The following is a 20,084-nucleotide window of genomic DNA, read 5'->3' as shown; positions in this document are numbered from 1 at the left end:
TCTTTGGAGCGTATTGGAGGGGAGAACTTCCCTTGGAGGCGAACATGGTTCCATGGATCGGTAGGGTCTTTAGGTACAGCTTTTAAGTCAAGCGTCAATAAAACTGAATTTCCTTTGTATCCTTGTATTGGTACAAGTTTCCAGTACTTCAGAGAGGAGAACACCTGGAAGTCGATAATTCTCTGGACCAACTGCTCGGGTAAGGGAAGGGCGAGGCGAATTTTTTTAGAGGCGACCGTTTCCAACGTGCTTTATTGAAGGGGAATTTTTATTGGTACAAATTCTCAGTAGGCTATGTGCCATTTACTTGTAGGAAGGTGAGCCCTTTGGGTTGTATTTTTCTTAGGAAAGTCGTCAAGCTTCATTAAAGGTGCATTATTCTTAGATAAAGTTTCCAGGAGGGGGAGCAATTTCGCTTACGGGCTAAAACTCAGTCAGCTATTCGAGGGAAAGCAAGGTAAATCTTCCTTAGAACCGGAGGAAAGTGCATTTTCTTGGTTGTATCTTTTATTAGAGACACCCAGTACAGTATGTGCAATTATCCGGGAAAATTTTTCTTAGCTGTACTTTTTTAAATGGCAACTCTGTATATTCGAGCTTTATCGTAGGTGAAACTTTCTTAGAACATGCACCCAGTCTTCCTTAGACGAAAAACTTTCTTTTGGGGGGAACATTCCAAAACCCTAATGTTACTAGGAGGAAAGGTAGTTTTCTTGGTTGCCGTTTTTTTTGGAAGCAATCCTTTTGACTCAAGTGCCATCGAAGGTGAGGTTTCCTTGGAACAATTGCTAGTACTTCGGAAAACAAGACTTTTCTTGCGTGTAATCGAAAATTTCAGGAGCTAATCACTAGGAGGAAGGCGAGGTTCTCTTGTTGCACTTTATCGAGTCCATCCTTTTGTATTACACGTCATTGAAGGTGCACTTCTTTTCCTTACATTCACTTAGATTGTGCTGATTGGTACTAATTAAGAATCTGTGACTATTTGAGGGACATTTTTTTCTAGATTGAGCTATTTCCAATAGTGTACAAACTGGAAACGCATTGTAAATTTTCCCCTTGTTTCCAAGCTTGTTACCGGTTTTCCCATTTCCAGTGGTTCCCGGATTTCCGATTTCCAGATCCTAGTTCCCATTTTTTATATCTCGAGATCCCAGTGTGCGGCTTACATATTCTGATTTTCTGATTGCGATCGGTTCAGTTTCCATGCCAATTTTGCGGTTTCTAATGAACTCCCGATTATTTTATTGACCACTTCCAGTAGCAATTTCTGATTTCAGGTTCACTATTCTCTGGTTTAGCTTCCTTTTTCTTCTGCTAATCTTCGGCTTCCACTTTCTGGTTTGAATGATCAATTTCCAGTTTCTATTTCCAAGTCTTTTGTTTCCAACCATGGTTCTAAATTTTCAGTTTCCATACTCCAACTCAGGTTTCCCGTTTTGAACTTCTCGTTCCGTATACTGGCTTACTGTAATCCGATTTTCAATTTCCAGCAATTTTTTGTAAACGTGCAAGTACTATTTTACTGTTGTGAGCTTCCCGACTCCAGTTGCTTCTCATTTACCTACCAGGTACCAAGGTTTCTACTTCCATCTTTTAGTTCAGACATCTTCCATTTCTTTTCCAGTTGTTAGTTCAATTTCCAATCTCTGGTTCTCAATACCAAGTTTAAGTGTCCAGCATCACCTTTTCTTCCTACCAAATTTTCTGAGCTTTTTATCCCTTTAGCCTTGTTGTGAAACGCGTGTGAAAAGCACTAAAAACTGAATTATTTATAACTCAAGAATAATCTTTGAAAAAGCTCTAAATTCTTTAGAGCCACATAAATGCTTTACAGAGCACCTACATATTATCGAAACAATTCAAGGGTTTGACACGTTCCAAATTCTGTCGTTATACCAGGTTTTTGTACCATAACGCATTAGTTTCTTCCAGACCTTTACCAGCATCGGGAAAGCTGTGAAATGCTTTTGAACTTTGTTTCTTCTAACGCCTTTCTAGAATCCTATAGGTATATTTGCCACACAAGACAAAGAACGCTTCAAGACTAACACTAAAAAAATTTGGAAAGCTTTCTTAACTAAATGAAAGAGTCTCTAGAAAGCATGTAATCGTTTGAATAGGAGGCTGTAGAACTATTCCCGGGATTATGTGCCTCTTATAACAATGAAAAGCTCTCTAGAGCTTTCTGGTGCGCCTTGTAGAACATTTTAGTGCATTTCTAGACCACAACTGCACTCTTCCATTGCCTCACTTAGGGCCTTACTAGAACTTTCTGTATTAGAAACAACCCCTACGTATATTACCAAATCTAGCAATACGGCAACACTGCTAGTAGAATATTACTGCTCTGTAGAAAGAAATGCCACAGTTGCTGTAGCCGCTGGACATCTTATTGCAGAGTCCTTTGGACTTTAACAGGACCTTAACCATGCAGAGAAAAAAGAGCCTTTAAAAAACGTTTAATAACATAAAAATACAAATTATAAGAGAGGAAGCGTGGGATACCCAATAATATTCGAAGCTTCTGGTAAGAGACATTCCTGGGTCTGAATCAGCGCCCTCTCATCCATCGTGCTTTTAAGATTCGTATTTAACTGCCTCAACGTTTGCATTTCCTTGGCATTCTGCTCCAGCTGCTCCCTCAGGTTGCCGATAAGGTCATTTTGAATTTTAAACGTTTCGTCGAACTGTTCCTGCTTTCTCTCCATAATCGATTGGAAATTGTCCTTCCGAATTGCCTCCAGCCCATCCAGCTTCTGCTTCAACTGAACATTTTCATAATTGAGCCTTTCGTTTTGGTGGATTAACTCGTTGCCACTCTCGTTTGTTACCCTTAAATGCTCGATCTCCTTCTGCATCGTCTTGATTTCAGAGTTGAGTTTGTCGACAGTGCTCCGATACTCTACAAAACTCACCTCCAAATAAGGTTCGAAGTACTCCTTTATTGCGTTTAGCGATTTGTCCGTGTGAATTAGAGCTTCTTTAATTTTCCGCTCGGTTTCGGTCGACCTTCCCTCGCTGAGAATCCACGATTTTCCTACTTTATTCAGATATTCGTGGTCTGCCCTGTAATTTTTCAGCAGGTTTTTCCATTTTCGCAACCGTTCCGATTGGTTATCCATCATCTGTCACAGGAGTTGCACTGTCGCGTACGAGAGATTATAGGTGGTTATCGGTACACTTGGAAATTCGGTAAATATCGGAATCGTGTATGGGTTGGTTATCATCATTATAGCTTTATCAAGTATAACACGAGTAAATATTGATTCGTTTGATTAGGGGGTTAAAATAGGTTGTTTATGTCGGCGGATTCGTTAAACAAAGGACGTATCTAAAGCTTACTCAAAGAAAAGTTAATAATATCTGAACTGAGGAGTATTTAGAAACATTTAGAGATTATGCATATAATATTAGTTTTGACAAAGGTTTATTTGATAGATATTATTCAAATTGTATTTGAGATCATTAACTTCTCATTTATTAGTACATAGTTAGATTGCGAAGGAAGTCACTAGAGTTGATTTTCAACTGTGCTGTTTTTCCCACACCTACATATGAATTGATCATTTGGTTTGACAGACTCAGACATTCTCACGTGGTCAATAAACTGGTCTCGCTTCAGTCCCTATTTCACCCTATCTACTGGAATTGGTTTCTTTTATTCATTTTATTCATTTTATTCATTTTATTCATTTTATTCATTTTATTCATTTTATTCATTTTATTCATTTTATTCATTTTATTCATTTTATTCATTTTTTCCATTTGCTAAACTATTGACTATTTACTAAAAAACTTCACAAAGAATATCCGAAAATGCTCCTTCTCTGACGAATTTTTCTAGAATCAACAAAGTATCACGCAGACTCTCTAAATGTATTAATTTAAGAATCTCCAAGAAAGGCGTTAGTGTGGATTTCAGAAGTTGCTTTAAATTCCGTGGCCTATTCAAAATATTCACACACATTTGAATGTTAAACAAAATTTCAATCCAACCGAAGGAAATTAAATGCAAATCCCCAACTAATAAAAAAACCTAAAGCCTATCCGATTATTTCATCAAAAAAATGCAATGCAAATCTGCTTCATGCAATTGATTACGTTAAATGAAATTCTTATACAAATTCCTAAAAACAATCGGCCAAGACATTTATACAAATCAAGAATTTAAAGGCACACACAGTTATTGGTGATACTGGGGCTTTCTTCATTGATTGATTGATATTATCCTCCTTTGGAACGTCTAAACAGATTGTTTAATGGAAATTTTGACATAAAGTTGTCCGTATGTATTCCGAACACGTGTAAATCCACATCAGACTCTTGAAAACATGTACGAGATCTTATTTATGCACAGGAATAAAAAGCCACTTCCCCACTGTACTAATTGCATAAAATTAATTGTCTTAAACGTGCTCGCTCTCAAAGTTGGGCTGCGAAGGCTAATAAATAATAACATTTTTACGCACAAAATACCTGAGACTGCGAATCTTCACAGTTAAGTACGCAAATTAATTTTCTTGTACCAAAGTTGCACGTGCTTACTTAAGCTGCGAACTAGTTCTGGTTGCTTTCGAAGCCAAAATGAGAATTCCGGCTCTCCTGTTTCGTTGGCTATTTGTATTTCGCCCACTACACCCAAACGACGCACTCTCTGCTTTTTTTTTTACATAAACGTCCAGACACTCGAAAACCCTCCCACTTCTTCTCTGTCGCAGCGGTTAATAAAACTTGCAATACGGTCGATCAAACGCTCATCTACTAAACTCAGCCTGCTTGCGTTTTACTCGAAATGCGCGCCGTTATCGTTCTTATCACTAGACATACTTTCGTTCAAGTTTACTATGAAGCGGTATGTGTCCAGTTTTCAATGTTGAATGAATTTTTTTTTAAATTACAAAGCGGTCACCCGTTATATGTTTTTTTAGTTCATTTAGTACCATCTGAGATTTATCCCTTGTAGAAAGGTCACAGGTGGTACAAGGTTAATTTCAAATGGGCTAACAATATCTTCCTGAAGATCATCGAGGGTAGGGTTTGGATCTGTAGAGTTTCCTGATTGAACTTCAGGCTAACATAAAACTTGAGGCAGTACTTGGAATGTGTGGGTCTGCCTACAGGTACAATGCTAGTTTTTCTGGTTTCAATTTCTCCACACGATAATCAGCATCAGAAAAGTATTTTAATCTAGGGCCCAAATTCCTGTGACTCTAAAGTTATTTTGCAAGCGGTTACCCCTTTCTCCCTATAAGGGTATTTTGCTTGGACCTATGGATAATCCCGTTTCATCCAAATTAAATGTTTGGTGGCATTCATATTCCGTGTCCACATTTTCTTTATTAAATCCCAAAGCTCTGGCAAACGACGTTCCAGTTGGCGTCCGAGGAGAAAGGAAATCATTGTACCGTCGTAAAATAGCATCCATCCAACTGCGACCTGCGACTCCATTTCTGAATGGATGTTCCATTCCATTCCTCACTAAGGAATAAGCCATTTTTTTATTAATCCATAACAACTGACTTTTCATTAATTTTCAATCTGTGGCCACTAATCTTCCTCTCCTCCTTAGCATACCCGTCTCCATGGTTTCGTATCTACCACTTGGGTGAGTGGTGCTTCAATGCTTCTTGATTTTTTTATTATAAACTTTGCAAGGTAGATCTAGGCCCACTGAAGTGCTTGGCAACAAGGAGATCTCCCCACTTCTGGGCGAAACGTAAAGAAATTTATCTTTATTTGTGATTAATTTTAATGTTAATTAAATGTTCTCCATTACCTTAGTTATTTATTTTCGCTGTTGTAGACTTCTTATTACAACAGTCCTTTGCTTCGCCAACGGAGGTCATGCAGACGTTTTCCGTGGTACTTCTAGTTATATCCCTTCTTTTTTTTCTGCTTACGCATTCGCCGTACTTCTTCCTTTTCAGTGATGTTCCTGTAACAAGCAAATTTTTCTCTTGGTAGGTACGCCATTACTTTTACTGACTATCGTCTTACTCAATATATATCTTTAGAGTGGTTGCCGAGGTGGTTTCTCTTTCTTTTTAATGTCTGTGGCTGTGCTTACGCAGCATTTTTCTTAGTTTCTTTAGCGGTTCATCTTCCCTCGCTGTTTTCTTTTTGTTTCTCTTTTGGGTTACCTTCTACGTTATGATCTACCTGGATATTGCCTACTAACACTACTTACGCAGTACGTTAATGACATCGCATTTGTACCTGGACCCGCCATCTTATTAGGATTGGTGTTGGCGTGCGCGCGACGCGATGGATGTTTCTACATTACCGGCTTAAAGAATTATACCAACATTACCTGTGACCTACTTTCATGGGAATTTGTTTACCTACACTTCGAGATATAGTTCCTAACCGCAAGTATTAACGAAATTTTTGTAATTTGCTTCGATTTTACTAACATTACCTGTGTCGCTACGAAGAATATAATATATATACTTACCTACTGAAGAATTTGTTCATATTATTATCTACATTCTGAATTGATTAGACTACATTGCTGTCTGTCATGTATTGAGCATGGTAAACCTGGCTTGCGTGTGCGCAAGACGAGCAGCATGGACGAGGAAGACGGGAGGTTGTAAACGGTACTTTGTAATGTCGTGTTTGCATTTTATGCCGGTGTATTTTTCCAATGTATCCTTAACATGTACTGTATTGTATTTGTATGAATAAACGGGCAAACTAAACAGTGGCGACGAGAATAAAATTAACAAAATAGCAGAGTGTAAGCGTGCGTGTGTATCAGACGAGTGACGTATCGTGCCGATAACCGCGATGGCTTTCTTGGGGAATATAGAACAATTTAACACGGCGGCCCCGGAAACGTGGAATATTTACGTGCAAAGGGTGAAATTTTACCTCGAAGCGAACGGGGTCACGGACGCTGGAAAGAAACGCGCAGTTTTTTTAAGCGTGTGCGGCGAGCAAACATTCCAAATCGCGCGAAGTTTATGCATTCCAAATGAACTTGCCGATACGTCGTTCGATCGCTTAATCGATTTGTTATCGACGCATTTCAATCCGAAGCAATCTGAAATCGTTCAGCGTTTTTTATTTAATAAAAGAAACCAAAAGGAGGGTGAAACTGTTTCTGCGTGGGTCGCCGAACTCCGAAAAATTGGCGGGTTGTGCAATTACGGGGTGGAACTAGAAAGACAAATTCGGGATCGTATCGTGTGTGGTGCGCGCAACGAAGCCCTTCAACGTCGTTTACTATCAGAGCCGAATCTTACTTTCCAGATGGCATTCGACACAGCTACGGCAACCGAAAATGCAGCTAGCCAGGTGGTGGAGCTCCGTAAGGTGCCCGGACAGTCTGAAATAAATAAAACTGAGGTACACAAGGAGTCGACTCCAATGAAATGTTGGAGGTGCACAGCTAACCACGATCCAACTGCGTGTCGTTGGAAGGACGCGGACTGCAGATTCTGTTCGAAGAAGGGCCACATTGAGCGTGCGTGCCTGTCCAGAAGGAATCGTGGGAATGGTAATAAAGCGAACGAAGGGAAAAGGGTAAGTGCGGCACAGAATTCTTCTCGGGGTAGATCTAACGAAAGAGACCATAAAACCGGTCAGCACCAAGTGAAATCGGAACCGCCAACTAACAGTGACGATGGTGAGGACGATTATTATTATTTTGGTCTCCATAATGTCGGGCGCGGGGAGGCACCATACCGGGTTTTACTTTCGGTGAATGATAGACAATGCGAATTTGAAATTGATTCGGGTGCGAGCTTTACGGTTATGGCACAATCGTGTTTCGAAAGACTATTTGCGGGGGATACACCGCGATTAAATAACATTCAGTTATCGTTGAGAGACTGGCAGAAAAAGGACATTGCAATTCTGGGCGAATGTGAGGTGCGCGTATCGTTTAATAAACATTCGAAAACGTTACCTTTAGTCGTGACGAAGGGCGATAACATTAGTCTGTTGGGGCGAAATTGGTTTGAGGCTTTGGGAATTAAGCTGTCGATGAACGCGGTAGCTACGGTCGATACAAATATTGAGCGGGTGCTGCAACAATTTAGCGACGTGTTCGATAATAACCTTGGGAATTTTCGTGGAAAACCGGTCAAATTAGAAATTGATTCTACAGTGCGGCCAATTCGATTAAAGGCGCGTAATGTAGCTTTCGCGCTTCGACCCAAAATCGAAGCGGAAGTCGAAAAACTGATCAGACAGGGTATTCTGGAACCGTGCGAGAATCCTACATGGACTACTCCAATCGTACCGGTGGTGAAATCCGATGGGTCGATTCGTATCTGCGCAGACTATAAATGTACACTTAATAAGGCACTCCAGGATGACCCGTACCCAATGCCGACCACACAAGAAATAATTGCCGCTTTGAACGGGGCAAAGGTTTTCGCGAAATTGGATATGGCGCAAGCATATCAGCAGCTGAAGGTGGACGACGAATCAGCAAAGTTGCAGACGATAATCACCCAAAGGGGCACATATATGGTACGCAGGCTGTGTTTTGGAATTAAAGTGGCACCGCAAATATTCCAACGATTCATCAACGACCGTTTGGCTGGTATACCGGGATGTTTTCCGTACTACGATGATATATTGGTAGCAGCAGGAAACGACCAGGAGTTGCTAGAACGCATTACGGAAATTTTACGCCGGTTCTCAGAGGATGGGCTAAAACTAAAAAGAAGTAAATGTGTTTTTAGAACAAAGGGCATCGAATTTTTGGGGTTTTATATAAGTGAAGAGGGGGTGCGCCCAATCGCTGATAAAGTCCGCAACATCAAACATGCGCCAACACCGACGTGTAAAAGGGAATTGCAATCATTTCTTGGATTGCTAAATTTTTACCACGCCTTTTTAAAGAATAAAGCGAATTTTGCTGAGAGTCTCCATCGTCTGTTGGACAACAAAGTTCCGTGGAATTGGACTACAGAAAACCAAAGAACCTTTGAAGCCGTCAAAGAGTTGCTTTCTTCTGACCAACTGTTAGTACACTACGACGCCAGGAAAGAGTTGGTACTCACATGTGACGCGTCTCCTTGGGCCGTGGGGGTGGTGCTGAGCCATGTAGATAGTGATGGCAGAGAAGCACCCATTGCGTTCCATTCAAAAACTCTTAGCCAAGCAGAGCGCCGGTACAGTCAATTGGACAAGGAAGCGTTAGCGATAGTGGTGGGTGTTAAGAAATTCCATAATTACTGTTATGGGCGACATTTCGAAATTGTAACGGACCACAAACCGCTCTTAGGAATTTTAGGAGAAAATAAACCAGTACCGCAGATGTCTTCGCCGAGACTAGTTCGCTGGGCATTATTCCTGAGTAATTATGACTACAAGCTGATACATAAGCCAGGGAAGGACATCAGCCATGCGGATGCTCTGAGTCGCTTGCCAGCGGACGCGGCAGAAACTGAGTACGCGAGTTACGAACGCATGGGCGAGGTATTCATGCTGGAAAATATGCCAGAGACACCACTGAACGCCGAGAGGGTGGCAGAGTTGACAGGACGAGACCCGGTTATGAGCCGAATTCGAGACTTTATACAAAATGGTTGGCCCCATAACTTGGAGGATGGGCTGGAGGAAGAGCAGGTACGACCGTTCAAGGCTAGGAGAGACGAATTGTCCACCTACAAAAACTGCATACTATGGGGTACCCGAGTGGTAATTCCACCAAAAATCCGAGAGAGAGTTCTGGGAATCCTCCATGGTGCTCACATCGGGATGGTAAGAATGAAGTCATTGGCCAGGTCGTACGTGTGGTGGCCATCCATGGACCAAGCTATTGAAAACGCAGTCCGGCACTGTGAAGAGTGCCAACAACAGCAAAAGTTGCCGGCCCGAGCGTCAATACATCCGTGGGAGTGGAGCGAAGTTCCCTGGAGCCGAGTCCATATAGATCACGCAGGACCATTCTGTGGTCAACAATTTCTAATTATTGTTGATGCTTTCAGCAAATGGTTGGAAGTCAGGAGAGTACCATCTACAGCATCGGAACACACTATCCAATGTCTACGGGAAATTTTCGCAACCCATGGGATTCCGGAAGTTATAATAAGTGACAATGGCACGTCATTTACATCGGAGGCATTTCAACTATGGACTAGGAGAAATGGCATCCGTCATACTCGAATCGCACCATATCACCCGGCATCAAACGGTCAGGCGGAAAGGATGGTGCAAGAAACCAAAAAAACATTAAAGAAGCTGAGCACGGGGAACTGGGAAACCAAAATTGCAAGATTTTTAATAACACAACACATTACGCCTACTTCGACCACAGGACTTTCTCCGGCGGAGTTAATGTTTAAAAGGAAAATTCGTACGTGTTTGGACCTCCTACAACCGAGTGTCGTGAGGAAAGTTAGAGAAAATCAACAAAAAATGATGTGGGCCGGGCCCAGAACAACCAGAACATTTGACCAATCAGCTACAGTCTTAGCTAGGAAGTTTGGAGGAAGTGACGAGCCCCGATGGCAGCAAGAGCAGATTGTCCGACAGTTAGGACCCGTGACGTACGAAACTATTGATGAGAGGGGTAGAACCCAAAAGCGTCACGTGGACCATTTGCGGAGAAGTTCACCAGAGACCACTGAAGAAAGCGATAACAACGACAGCCTACTTCAGGAGGAGAGATCACAGGAGCAGATGACCAGGGATCGACCAGAGGACCTAGCAGTCACGGAACAACTGCCTACTATAAATCAGAGGCCGCAGAGGAATGCCAGATTACCGGAGAAATTTCGAGATTTCGTGATGACTTCTAGGAAGGGAGGGATGTCATGTATTGAGCATGGTAAACCTGGCTTGCGTGTGCGCAAGACGAGCAGCATGGACGAGGAAGACGGGAGGTTGTAAACGGTACTTTGTAATGTCGTGTTTGCATTTTTATGCCGGTGTATTTTTCAATGTATCCTTAACATGTACTGTATTGTATTTGTATGAATAAACGGGCAAACTAAACACTGTCATATAGAAATTTAGTTATTTGTGGATCGTAAAGTAATTTTCCTGAATTTAACATCACGTTTATGCTTTTATGCGGATGTTCTAAAAATAATCCGTGATCGGTCCAAAATTCTGCTTTCGCTAGTGTATAGTCATTCAAATTATTGAGTTATATTGAGTACTGATTATGGTTTAGTATACGATTTTCTCAGAGTCAAACGTTAGCATTGCTTACGCAATACTTTATGTGCCGGGCCATTCACTACCCCTCCTGTTTGTTTGTTTGTGTTGCTGTCTGTTACAGATTAGGCAAAAAGCGTCCTTCTTGAACCCAACAAGACTGTTGCGAGTTCAAAAGGTAATTAGACTAAGAGGTGCCTATCCGGTTTACTATTGCTACATTTCCCCTTTTCTTTATTTTTGCTAGTCTACCAGAATCCCGATATTCTACTTTGCCTGAGCTGTGTGTTTCTTTCAAGGTAATTTTGAATTACAACTGATTTATGTGCAAGGATTACAAGCGTATCATTATTTTACAAAAGCTTACAAATAATCAACTATTTTCATCGTCCTCCTCAACATTATTCCACGGTTGCGTTTCTCCTGAGCCAAATACGACAAAAACCGTATTTCCAATCAAATAAATGGCCGAGGTTATGTAAAAGACGGTAGCCCATTGAAATGCGTCTTTCTGTAACTCAATCGTAATTATGACATTTCTTCCCTTGGAAGTATCTAACCTCATCTGTCACGATAAATTGTAGTAGTAGAGGTGCAAAGAGACATAAGAAGTTCGTACTTCCGCTAGCAATTCCCATAAGCGTTCCTGAATGGACGGGAGACAGATCGATGTGGTTCATGTGATATCCGCACGTGGAACTACCATTAAATCCGACCGAAATGAATAAGAGAATTACGGCCGCATCAGTTATGTCCCACTGGGCGTTACCAATTACACCAAGCACTATTAAACCAATACCAGGAACGCAGAGTGCTACAATAGATGGTTTGTTCGACGATTCAATGAGGGGAAGCTTACCTATTGTGTTCGCGAATTTCCTCGCAAATCCCACTGTTACGTACTCCCGAGACACTACATAGTCGCTAATCACCCCCGATAGAAGACTAAAAATCCAAAATGCAAAGTACGGTCCAGCTGAGAGTGCCCCGTTCTATAAGTGGATCAGGTAGTTGTCTTGTCGACTGAGGGTATTTTTACCTTTTTAATGTCAAATCCCAAAACATTACTCATGTAAGTTGGAATGTTTGTAATTAGTATCGTGAAACCCCAAGCTTGTCCAAACTGAGCGATGAGAACGGCCCAAAATGGCATAGAAGTAAAAATGGCCTTCCAAGGAGTCGGAGGTGACCGCTAAAAATGTCGCAATTTACGTTATTCTTATCGACTACTACATACAGCGCATCCAATCTCCCCCAATGAAACCTCAATGTACTGCTTCTCCAGAGGAACAATAGTGTCATGCTCCGCAGGGCTACTTCGTCCGAAGACAATCCAAACTCCGGTCCACAGTAAACCCGCAGCACCGTAAACGTAGAAAGCCCAAGGCCAACCGACCCACGTCTCCGATATCCACCCAGTAAAGCTCATCGAAATCACCGTGCCCAAGTTGGCTCCTAGAAATGTAACCCTCGATTTTGCTACGCCGGCCGAAAATGCAGTCTTACCTGAATAAACGAACGTAACGAATCGCGCCCTTTCTAAAGGGGGCGCCCACTTCGAAAGCGTCTGGTGTATGCAAGGGTAGATGAATCCCTGTCCCAATCCCTGCAACGCTCTGCAAACGATAACGGCCCACGAACCGAGCGGCGCGACTATCGGTACCAGTACTACCATCAGCGAGTTCACCGCGAACGACCCCGCTATTATCCACTTAGGACCGTAGTTTTTCGCCAAGAGACCCGCCGGGGCTTGCGGAATGAAGTATCCCATGAAAAACGATGAGAGTATGACACCTTGGTCGCTCCACTCGTACGTCTACAAACACGGGGTGAATGAGAAAGGGAGAGGTGGCAATCGCTTACGGGAACATCGGGATTTAGGCTCGCCACTGGATCGGTCATTGCGACTATTCCGACGGACATGTTGACTCTCATTCCGTACGCCAGTAACGGTAGTAAGAATAGCAACAGAATTTGTGAGTGTCGAGTGCCCCATCCACCTAAAGAAAACTTCATTAACATTTCTTGGAAATGAGCTTACGTGGTGGTGTAACGTATGGTTCCCACCCAGCGTCGAGTTTGACATTCACTTCGTCTTCCATTCTAATACTTCCGTTGACTCTAGTAATTCGTGGCCCATTTTGCGTGACACATTTTGTTGATTGTGATAAAGCCTACCTGTTATCGCTGTTATCATTATAACTAAAGACACTATCTCATTTTATATGCAGAGTTGTACAAAATTCCTGCTTGGGTTAAATATAAAGGTTACGTAAGAGTAGTATACATGTCGCAATTCAACCAGATAATAAAGTTGAAAGTCACACACGAGGCACAATATTTCTTAAGGACAAAATCAACTTTTGCTTTGGGACAGAGGTGTACCGGAACAGGACGTATTAACTGACGCTCCCATCCTTCCCCTTCCGAACGAGTTATCAATTAAGCACAAAAATTGAATGCGAAATGGAGTCGTTTTCCTCACGACACTTGAGGTGCCCCAAGGGCATTAAGAAAAGCAAACCCGAGGCTTCCATTTGAATCAGTGGAGTCGATTTACGAAAGGAACCAGTTTTCGCCGAAATCCAGGGAACAACAAATTTTTGAGATTTTGATCAAAACACTTCCTTGGTCCAAACAAAGACCAAAAAGCAAAAGGGCACACAAAAATCACACGACCCCATCTCCTGTGGTTCTATTTCTTTATATCGGCTCTTAAGAACGCTTACGAGTGACTAAGGTTCGAGAAATGGTACAGCTTTTTCTGTATCTCTATCAATTTAACAAGCAAAAAACCAAAAGAAAAATTCTAAAACTGCAATTACACAAGTATTTCATCGTTAGCCTTTTCTGTTTTGCTTCGCTTTTTCTACGACACGACATACCTGTCTAGCTTGTAGGACAATTCTCAACTCTCAACTCGAATAATTCGCTCTCGCATCCGGACATTTCGCACCAAGGAAAATTCGCACCAAAGATATTTCGCACCCGGACATTTCGCTCCCGGACAATTCAGACCCGGATAATACGCACCGGAATAATTCGCACCAGAATTTCGCTCCCCTGACATTTTGATGTTTGGACACTTTTGCACCCGCATACTTATCGTCAAGAGAGTTCACATTTCCCACCGCATCGTACATTTTCGCACTCGAAATAGTATATTGTAATACAAGTGCGGAAAGGGCTTTATTGAAAAACGCGTATGAAAGTTGGAGCACGAGCGTTAGCGAGTGCTCCAATCATACAAGTTTTTCAATAATCCTTTCCGCAAGTGTATTACATACTATTTTTTCTACGAAAGTTCTCGAATTTAAAGATTTAGAGAAAAATTTTATATCAAAATGTTAAAACAACAATTTCTGTATAAATCAAGTCGTAGTACGATTCTCGTGTTTATCTGTAAAAATATAAAATCAAGTCTTCGTGACGCCGCTACGTTGTCTTAGTTACCAACGAGTTGTTTATAAAAAAGCCGGTTAGTAATTTTGCATGTAGTTTTGTACGAAGCAATTTCTTCAGTAAAACAAGAATTTAAAAGCTGAAAATGAGTGTTCATGAAGAAAGTGAGAGCGGCGATGAATTTATGTGCACTCCGCCTGAGGTTGCTGCAATGTCGGAATCAATTATGCCTGAGCTTTTGCCTGAAAAATCGAGAGTCGGTACGAAAAAGAACGAGAGAGGTTTTTTAATTGGTGTAAAATGAAACAAGTCAAGCGGTATACAGAAACCGTGTTGCTTGCCTATTTTGTCGAAAAATCTGGAAAATTGAAATCATCGACACTGTGGTCAATGTATTCCATGTTGAAAAGTATGTTGATTTTGCAAGACAACGTCGACATTTCCAAGTATGCCAAGTTACAATCGTTTTTGAAACGTAAATCTGTTGGTCACAAGCCGAAAAAATCGCTGACTTTTACGAGACAACAAATCAGAACGTTTTTAGAGGAAGCACCCGATGAAACATTTTTAATGATGAAAGTAAGCACCTATACTTACCTACTATTTTTTCATGTCTATACATTTGTTATATGTCACACAAATAATGAAATTTATTTGTAGGTTGCTCTAATATTAGGAGTTGCTGGGGTTTGTCGTCGAGAGGAGTTGACGAAAATGACGGTGAACGATATCCAAGGCGAAGATACGTTTTTACTCGTAACGATTCCAGACTCCAAAACGCATGTTCCAAGAACTTTTTCTGTTACGGAGGGAAAAGAGAATTGGATACACTTGTACCAGAAATATAAAGCGCTTCGTCCTCAAAATGCTCAAACTTCGCGACTTTTTTTAAATTATAAAATGGGAAAATGTACCGTACAACCTGTGGGTATTAATACATTTGGAGCAATTCCTAAGAAAATTGCTGAGTTACCTGAAATTGCCAAATGCTTCTAGTTTTACGGGTCATTGTTTTCGGCGTACCTCCGCAACGCTACTTGCTAATGCTGGAGCAGACCTTTTGAGTCTTAAACGTCATGGGGGCTGGCGGTCGTCGACGGTAGCGGAAGGATACGTAGATGGTTCTCTTCAAGGCAAATTAGAAGTATGTAACAAAATAATTGGTAATGCTTGTCAATCAAATGATCCTTGCACACCTTCGACATGTCAACCAGATGATCCTTGCACATCTTCGACAGCGTCCACATCTACATTAATAACTTCTAAATGCTCTGTGTCAAATTCGTTACTTCCAGGTGTTAATATAAGTAACTGTTCATCATTTACCATTAATTTAAATATTACTAGCCAGAAGTAGCTGTAATTGTAAATTGTGGCATTAAAATAAAAAAAAGGTATCTTTGTTTTTACTTAAGAGTGTGGAAAATAAGTGTGGAAAAATTTTTCCACACTAGTGCGACAAAACCCTACTTTCAAAGGCTACTTTTTTCTCAGAAAACAAGACTTTCATCACTTTCGTAGAAAAATACTTTTTTCTCCAACCACCTGAATAAGACGCTATTTTGTGACAGTGTTCGGTACCTAAAATTGACGTTTTGCGGATTAATTGCTTTCACCATGGCAACTGTACAAAAAGTGGATACTTTTGGTCCTAGTACCAAAAAGAAATTGACCTTGAAAGTTGGCCAATTAAAAAATTACAATCACGGAGATATGTCACATTGAGATCGTTTTACATTGCAGGTTGTAAGATATTTCTATACATACAAATCAAATATTTTTGCAGTTTCAATGCAAATAATGCTGTTACCTATACGTATGTACATGTATTGAAAATGATTTACGCTCGCTATTTTTATTTAAACCATGTGTAACGTAATTTACATATTCCGTGAACGTAATTTTAATACGTAGACAACCCGCCGTCGCGCGTAACGCCATCTACTTCAGACCCATTGCACTATTATCTGTCATTTTGAATTCAAAATTTGAAAAAGTTAATTGCAATTAATTTTAATTAAAAAACTGTATGGTAAGTTTTTTATTTCAATACAAAATATAACAATATTAATTGTGTATACAATAAAATGACTGAAACTGATAGCGACATGGATTGCACTCCGTCAGAGATTATAGAAACGGCAGAACATGCTACCTCAAGATTTGCTCCCTACAAAGTCGCGAGAGGTGAGAAGTAAGAGGTAAAAACGAATAGGTTATAAGTTAACCTAAAAACTAGAGTGGCATGACACGTGAGGACAAGAAAGCAGAAGTTCTTATACTATAGTAGTGAAACTGTAACTGAATCTAAATTGGAATATAATTTGAAGTAAAGGGGGTTGGAGAAAAAATTTTATGTTTTATTCGTACAAAAAATGCGTTTTCGGGACTCGGAAGGTTGCTGGACTCCGCTAACGCGTCGTCCAGCAACTATCTTCCTCGTCCCGAAAACTGACATTTTTTGTACTAATGAAACAAATAACTATTATTTCATACTATCTAGTAATCGCCGCTTTCCCAGACTGATTTGAGTCTGGTAAATCGTATTTTACCAGACTGAAAATTATTACCAGACTGGAAATTTTGCCTAGCAACCGCAACTGACATCCATCTAAACGTATGCATTGATATTTGTCAAACTACTGTCAGATCAAACAAATCAAGTGATCGACTTTTGCTTTTATTTTAATGTGTACCTACAACATTCTAATCAAAATGGTATTTTAATAGAAATAGAGCAGTATGAAATAAAATGTTTTACATTATTTGTATGTCAAATCAGTTTACGTTACTCGTTTCGAAATTCCTGCCTCAGCTACGCTTCGGCAGTAAACATCTCACTCGTTAACGTAAACCTTGATTTACCATACTCATATGTAAATAACTATTTACATCTGGGTCGTAAAAATCCACCAACTTCAAATGTTAAGCGATCGATAATCGCTTCCCTTTCAGCGTCCATTAGGCACTCAAGAAACCGAAAAAAGGGAAGGTGCCTTTTTTGACAAAACTCTACCGAATTAATAGTTCGTGGTAAATCTAAGCGCACGCGTTCGTAGCAATTCCATTCGGTTGGAGGAAAACTCGGAGGTATACCGTTTTACGCCCGACTTTTTCGCCTCTGATGTAGTTCTTTTCCAGAAAACTGCAAATTTTGAGTAGCCTCTCATCACATGAATCTACAACATCGTCGAAAACCTTCTCGATGTAAGTTCGTGTTCGTCTTTGGTTTGATATGTGGATTGCAGGCCAATCGACTGTAAACGCCGCCATAATATTTGCGAGAAATGGAATGAGCAACCAGAAATAGCAGATCCTTTAAAACATTCCTTAATTGCTGATATCGCCGCTTTTTCGAAATCAACTGCCACGAAGAGTTCGAGTAACTTATTGTACTGAGTCTGAGTCGTACACTGCTTTTTAACACAGTTAAATAGTGTTATATAACTCTCCTTGTTTTTGTGCACACCAATTCACAATCAAGGTTTTTTTTCATTTGGAAACCTTTTAGCACGTACAAATAATATTGCAATAGGAATATAAAAGTCTAAATAAAATTTTAACAATTATTATTTGTTAATAGCTGCAAGTTAAGTTTCCTAGTTCTCTAACCTTCGATGTCGTCCATTTAAAGGACACAACAAAATACGTACGTATTGTCTTAAAAGAAGCTCAAGTAAATTATAATCATATTTGAACGTAAAACAAATAGATTCTTGAGAGTTTCCGTAAAATTAAAGAGATAAGAACTGTAAAGTAACGAAAAAAGCAAAAAATGTTGATAAATATCGTGAAAAAAATTGATCTTGCTATAAATTATATGGCTATTATTTAAATAATATACCGAAATTGTGAAGATCCATGACCCTCAATAGGGTGCTTAAGAAGCTTCGGAGAAATAACACCAAAATCTACCCATTTATTAGTATAACAACTATTATGGGGAGATTTTGGTGTTATTTCTCCGAAGCTAAATAATATACAGTGGTGCATTAGAAACGATACATAGCTATTTGTGTAAATTAAAATAATTTTCAAAAAACGCTTTGACACGTCAAATTGATCATGGAAGGAAACAGTGTCTAAAATAAAACTTGTTCACTAATGTCTTTGTCTCGCATCGCTGACAGTGCAACCCCTAAAATCTTAAATGATGCATCGTTGGTAAGGTCGCCCATCTCTGAATTCGGATATGTAATTTTTTCTACAATCGATATCCAAAGTAAGCATTTGCGCTCGTATTTGACAACGCAAACGTCATAATTTTCGAGGAATGTCACTTTGTCGCTTATAAGCGACAAAATAGAAAAAACGCTCGCTCTCCCAATTATTAACTATAAATCAAATATGCATTGCTCAGAGTATCCAATGACAACGAGTAAATGACATCTTTCATTTGGGCATAAGATTAATATGATTTGAGTGAAAAATTTAAATTTCTGGAAATATGTGAACTGCTCGATTGTAGAAAAAATCTTGTGTGTAATTCGAGCGCAAATTGATTGTCGATTTCAAGAGATTGCCGCGCTCCTTCGTCGCGCGTCAACTGTCTCTTTCAATCGACAATAGGTATATCATTTTGCGCTCTTAATACACAAATAGCTATTTTGGTTTAGTTGTTTCATTTCCAGCGCATTCGACGTTGCAGGTACAAGTTTTCTCTTTTTTATACCACCGCAAAATTTGGACGCATGATCGCATTAGCTTCTATTACATAGTGATCGGCCCGACATCCTTCCAATGACATAAACAACAGGGCGCCCTCAACTTACTTTTAAAATATGGATAAGTAGAGACTTCCCACAGCTATGGAGACAGTCTATCATTCTACCCTTAAAGAAAGCTGGCGCGACGACGGCAGATTTAAAGTCTTTTAGACCAATCTCCCTTACGTGCACAATGTGCAAACTTTTTGAGAAAATGATAAACAGGCGTCTTCTTTGGTACCTAGATTCAAATAACTTTACAAATCCCAACCAGTCAGGTTTTAGGCCTCACCGTTGCACGACAGATAACCTAGTGCTCCTGCAGAACGAAATTGCTAATGCTTTTGAAATAAATCAAGAAGTCGTGGCGGTAATCCTTGACATCGAAAGCGCGTTCGATACTACCTGGAAACCTATAATTTATAAGAAGCTTGCAGAACTTAACGTATCAGGGAATATCCTTACGTTTATCCGAAACTTTCTAACCGCTAGAACAGCAAAAGTTATAGCCAACTACAAAATATCCAACACCATAACATTGGAAGACGGAGTTCCTCAAGGCGCAGTTCTCAGTACTACTCTGTTTAACCTCGCCATTAACGACTTAGGGAAATCCTTTCAATTACCCGTCAAAAGTGCCCTCTACGCCGACGACTTAATAGTGTATTGTACGGGGAAGGTAACCACTACCTCCTGCATTTTACTCCAAAATGTGATAGATGAAGCCTACCACTGGTCTAGAACTACAGGATTCAACTTCTCTACCTCAAAATCTAAGATAATTAAATTTAGTAGAAGAAAAACGAATCACATCCCACAAGTAAATTTAAATGGTGTCCCACTACAAGTTAT

The 20,084-nt window shown here is 40.3% G+C and overlaps 4 protein-coding genes across 4 annotated transcripts; 2 read left to right on the top strand and 2 right to left on the bottom strand.

Moving 5' to 3' along the window:
• Nucleotides 1–2,446: 2,446 nt before the first annotated feature.
• On the bottom strand, nt 2,447–3,219 carry LOC116179479. The gene is made up of 2 exons (XM_031499273.1): nt 2,919–3,219; nt 2,447–2,864 (listed from the first exon to the last, which is right to left on the bottom strand). The coding sequence occupies exons 1-2, from the start codon at nt 3,126–3,128 to the stop codon at nt 2,484–2,486; spliced, it is 591 nt and encodes a 196-aa protein (XP_031355133.1). The 5' UTR covers nt 3,129–3,219; the 3' UTR covers nt 2,447–2,483.
• A 3,573-nt stretch (nt 3,220–6,792) lies between these two features.
• LOC116178419 (uncharacterized protein K02A2.6-like) lies at nt 6,793–10,854 on the top strand. The gene has a single exon (XM_031497906.1). It carries the CDS (start codon nt 6,793–6,795, stop codon nt 10,852–10,854), a length of 4,062 nt encoding a protein of 1,353 aa, XP_031353766.1.
• A 643-nt stretch (nt 10,855–11,497) lies between these two features.
• Nucleotides 11,498–13,363, bottom strand: LOC116178418 (putative inorganic phosphate cotransporter). The gene is made up of 8 exons (XM_031497904.1): nt 13,166–13,363; nt 12,988–13,124; nt 12,631–12,940; nt 12,362–12,579; nt 12,164–12,316; nt 11,984–12,116; nt 11,685–11,938; nt 11,498–11,635 (listed from the first exon to the last, which is right to left on the bottom strand). Exons 1-8 carry the CDS (start codon nt 13,224–13,226, stop codon nt 11,498–11,500), a joined length of 1,404 nt encoding a protein of 467 aa, XP_031353764.1. The 5' UTR covers nt 13,227–13,363.
• Nucleotides 13,364–14,314: 951 nt separating this feature from the next.
• On the top strand, nt 14,315–15,970 carry LOC116179175. The gene is made up of 2 exons (XM_031498891.1): nt 14,315–15,105; nt 15,187–15,970. Exons 1-2 carry the CDS (start codon nt 14,827–14,829, stop codon nt 15,520–15,522), a joined length of 615 nt encoding a protein of 204 aa, XP_031354751.1. The 5' UTR covers nt 14,315–14,826; the 3' UTR covers nt 15,523–15,970.
• The last annotated feature ends 4,114 nt before the right edge of the window (nt 15,971–20,084 follow it).

The sequence above is a fragment of the Photinus pyralis genome, unplaced genomic scaffold (genome assembly GCF_008802855.1).
Source record: "Photinus pyralis isolate 1611_PpyrPB1 unplaced genomic scaffold, Ppyr1.3 Ppyr1.4_LG8, whole genome shotgun sequence".
NCBI classification, from domain to species: Eukaryota; Metazoa; Arthropoda; class Insecta; order Coleoptera; family Lampyridae; genus Photinus; species Photinus pyralis.
Note: the sequence above shows the minus strand (reverse complement) of the source record. Positions and strands in the feature narration are given on the sequence as shown.

Excerpts from the sequence above, each read along its gene's own strand:
- LOC116178418 (XM_031497904.1), bottom strand. The coding sequence starts at position 13,226 with ATGGAAGACGAAGTGAATGTCAAACTCGACGCTGGGTGGGAACCATAC. Across the intron at positions 12,580-12,630 it reads CGTTACGTTCGTTTATTCAG|GAGCCAACTTGGGCACGGTG; the intron begins GTAAGACTGCAT and ends TTACATTTCTAG. Across the intron at positions 11,636-11,684 it reads AATTTATCGTGACAGATGAG|AAAGACGCATTTCAATGGGC; the intron begins GTTAGATACTTC and ends ATTGAGTTACAG.
- LOC116179175 (XM_031498891.1), top strand. The coding sequence starts at position 14,827 with ATGAAACAAGTCAAGCGGTATACAGAAACCGTGTTGCTTGCCTATTTT. Across the intron at positions 15,106-15,186 it reads AAACATTTTTAATGATGAAA|GTTGCTCTAATATTAGGAGT; the intron begins GTAAGCACCTAT and ends ATTTATTTGTAG.
- LOC116179479 (XM_031499273.1), bottom strand. The coding sequence starts at position 3,128 with ATGATGGATAACCAATCGGAACGGTTGCGAAAATGGAAAAACCTGCTG. Across the intron at positions 2,865-2,918 it reads ACTTCGAACCTTATTTGGAG|ACGATGCAGAAGGAGATCGA; the intron begins GTGAGTTTTGTA and ends TCTGAAATCAAG.
- LOC116178419 (XM_031497906.1), top strand. The coding sequence starts at position 6,793 with ATGGCTTTCTTGGGGAATATAGAACAATTTAACACGGCGGCCCCGGAA.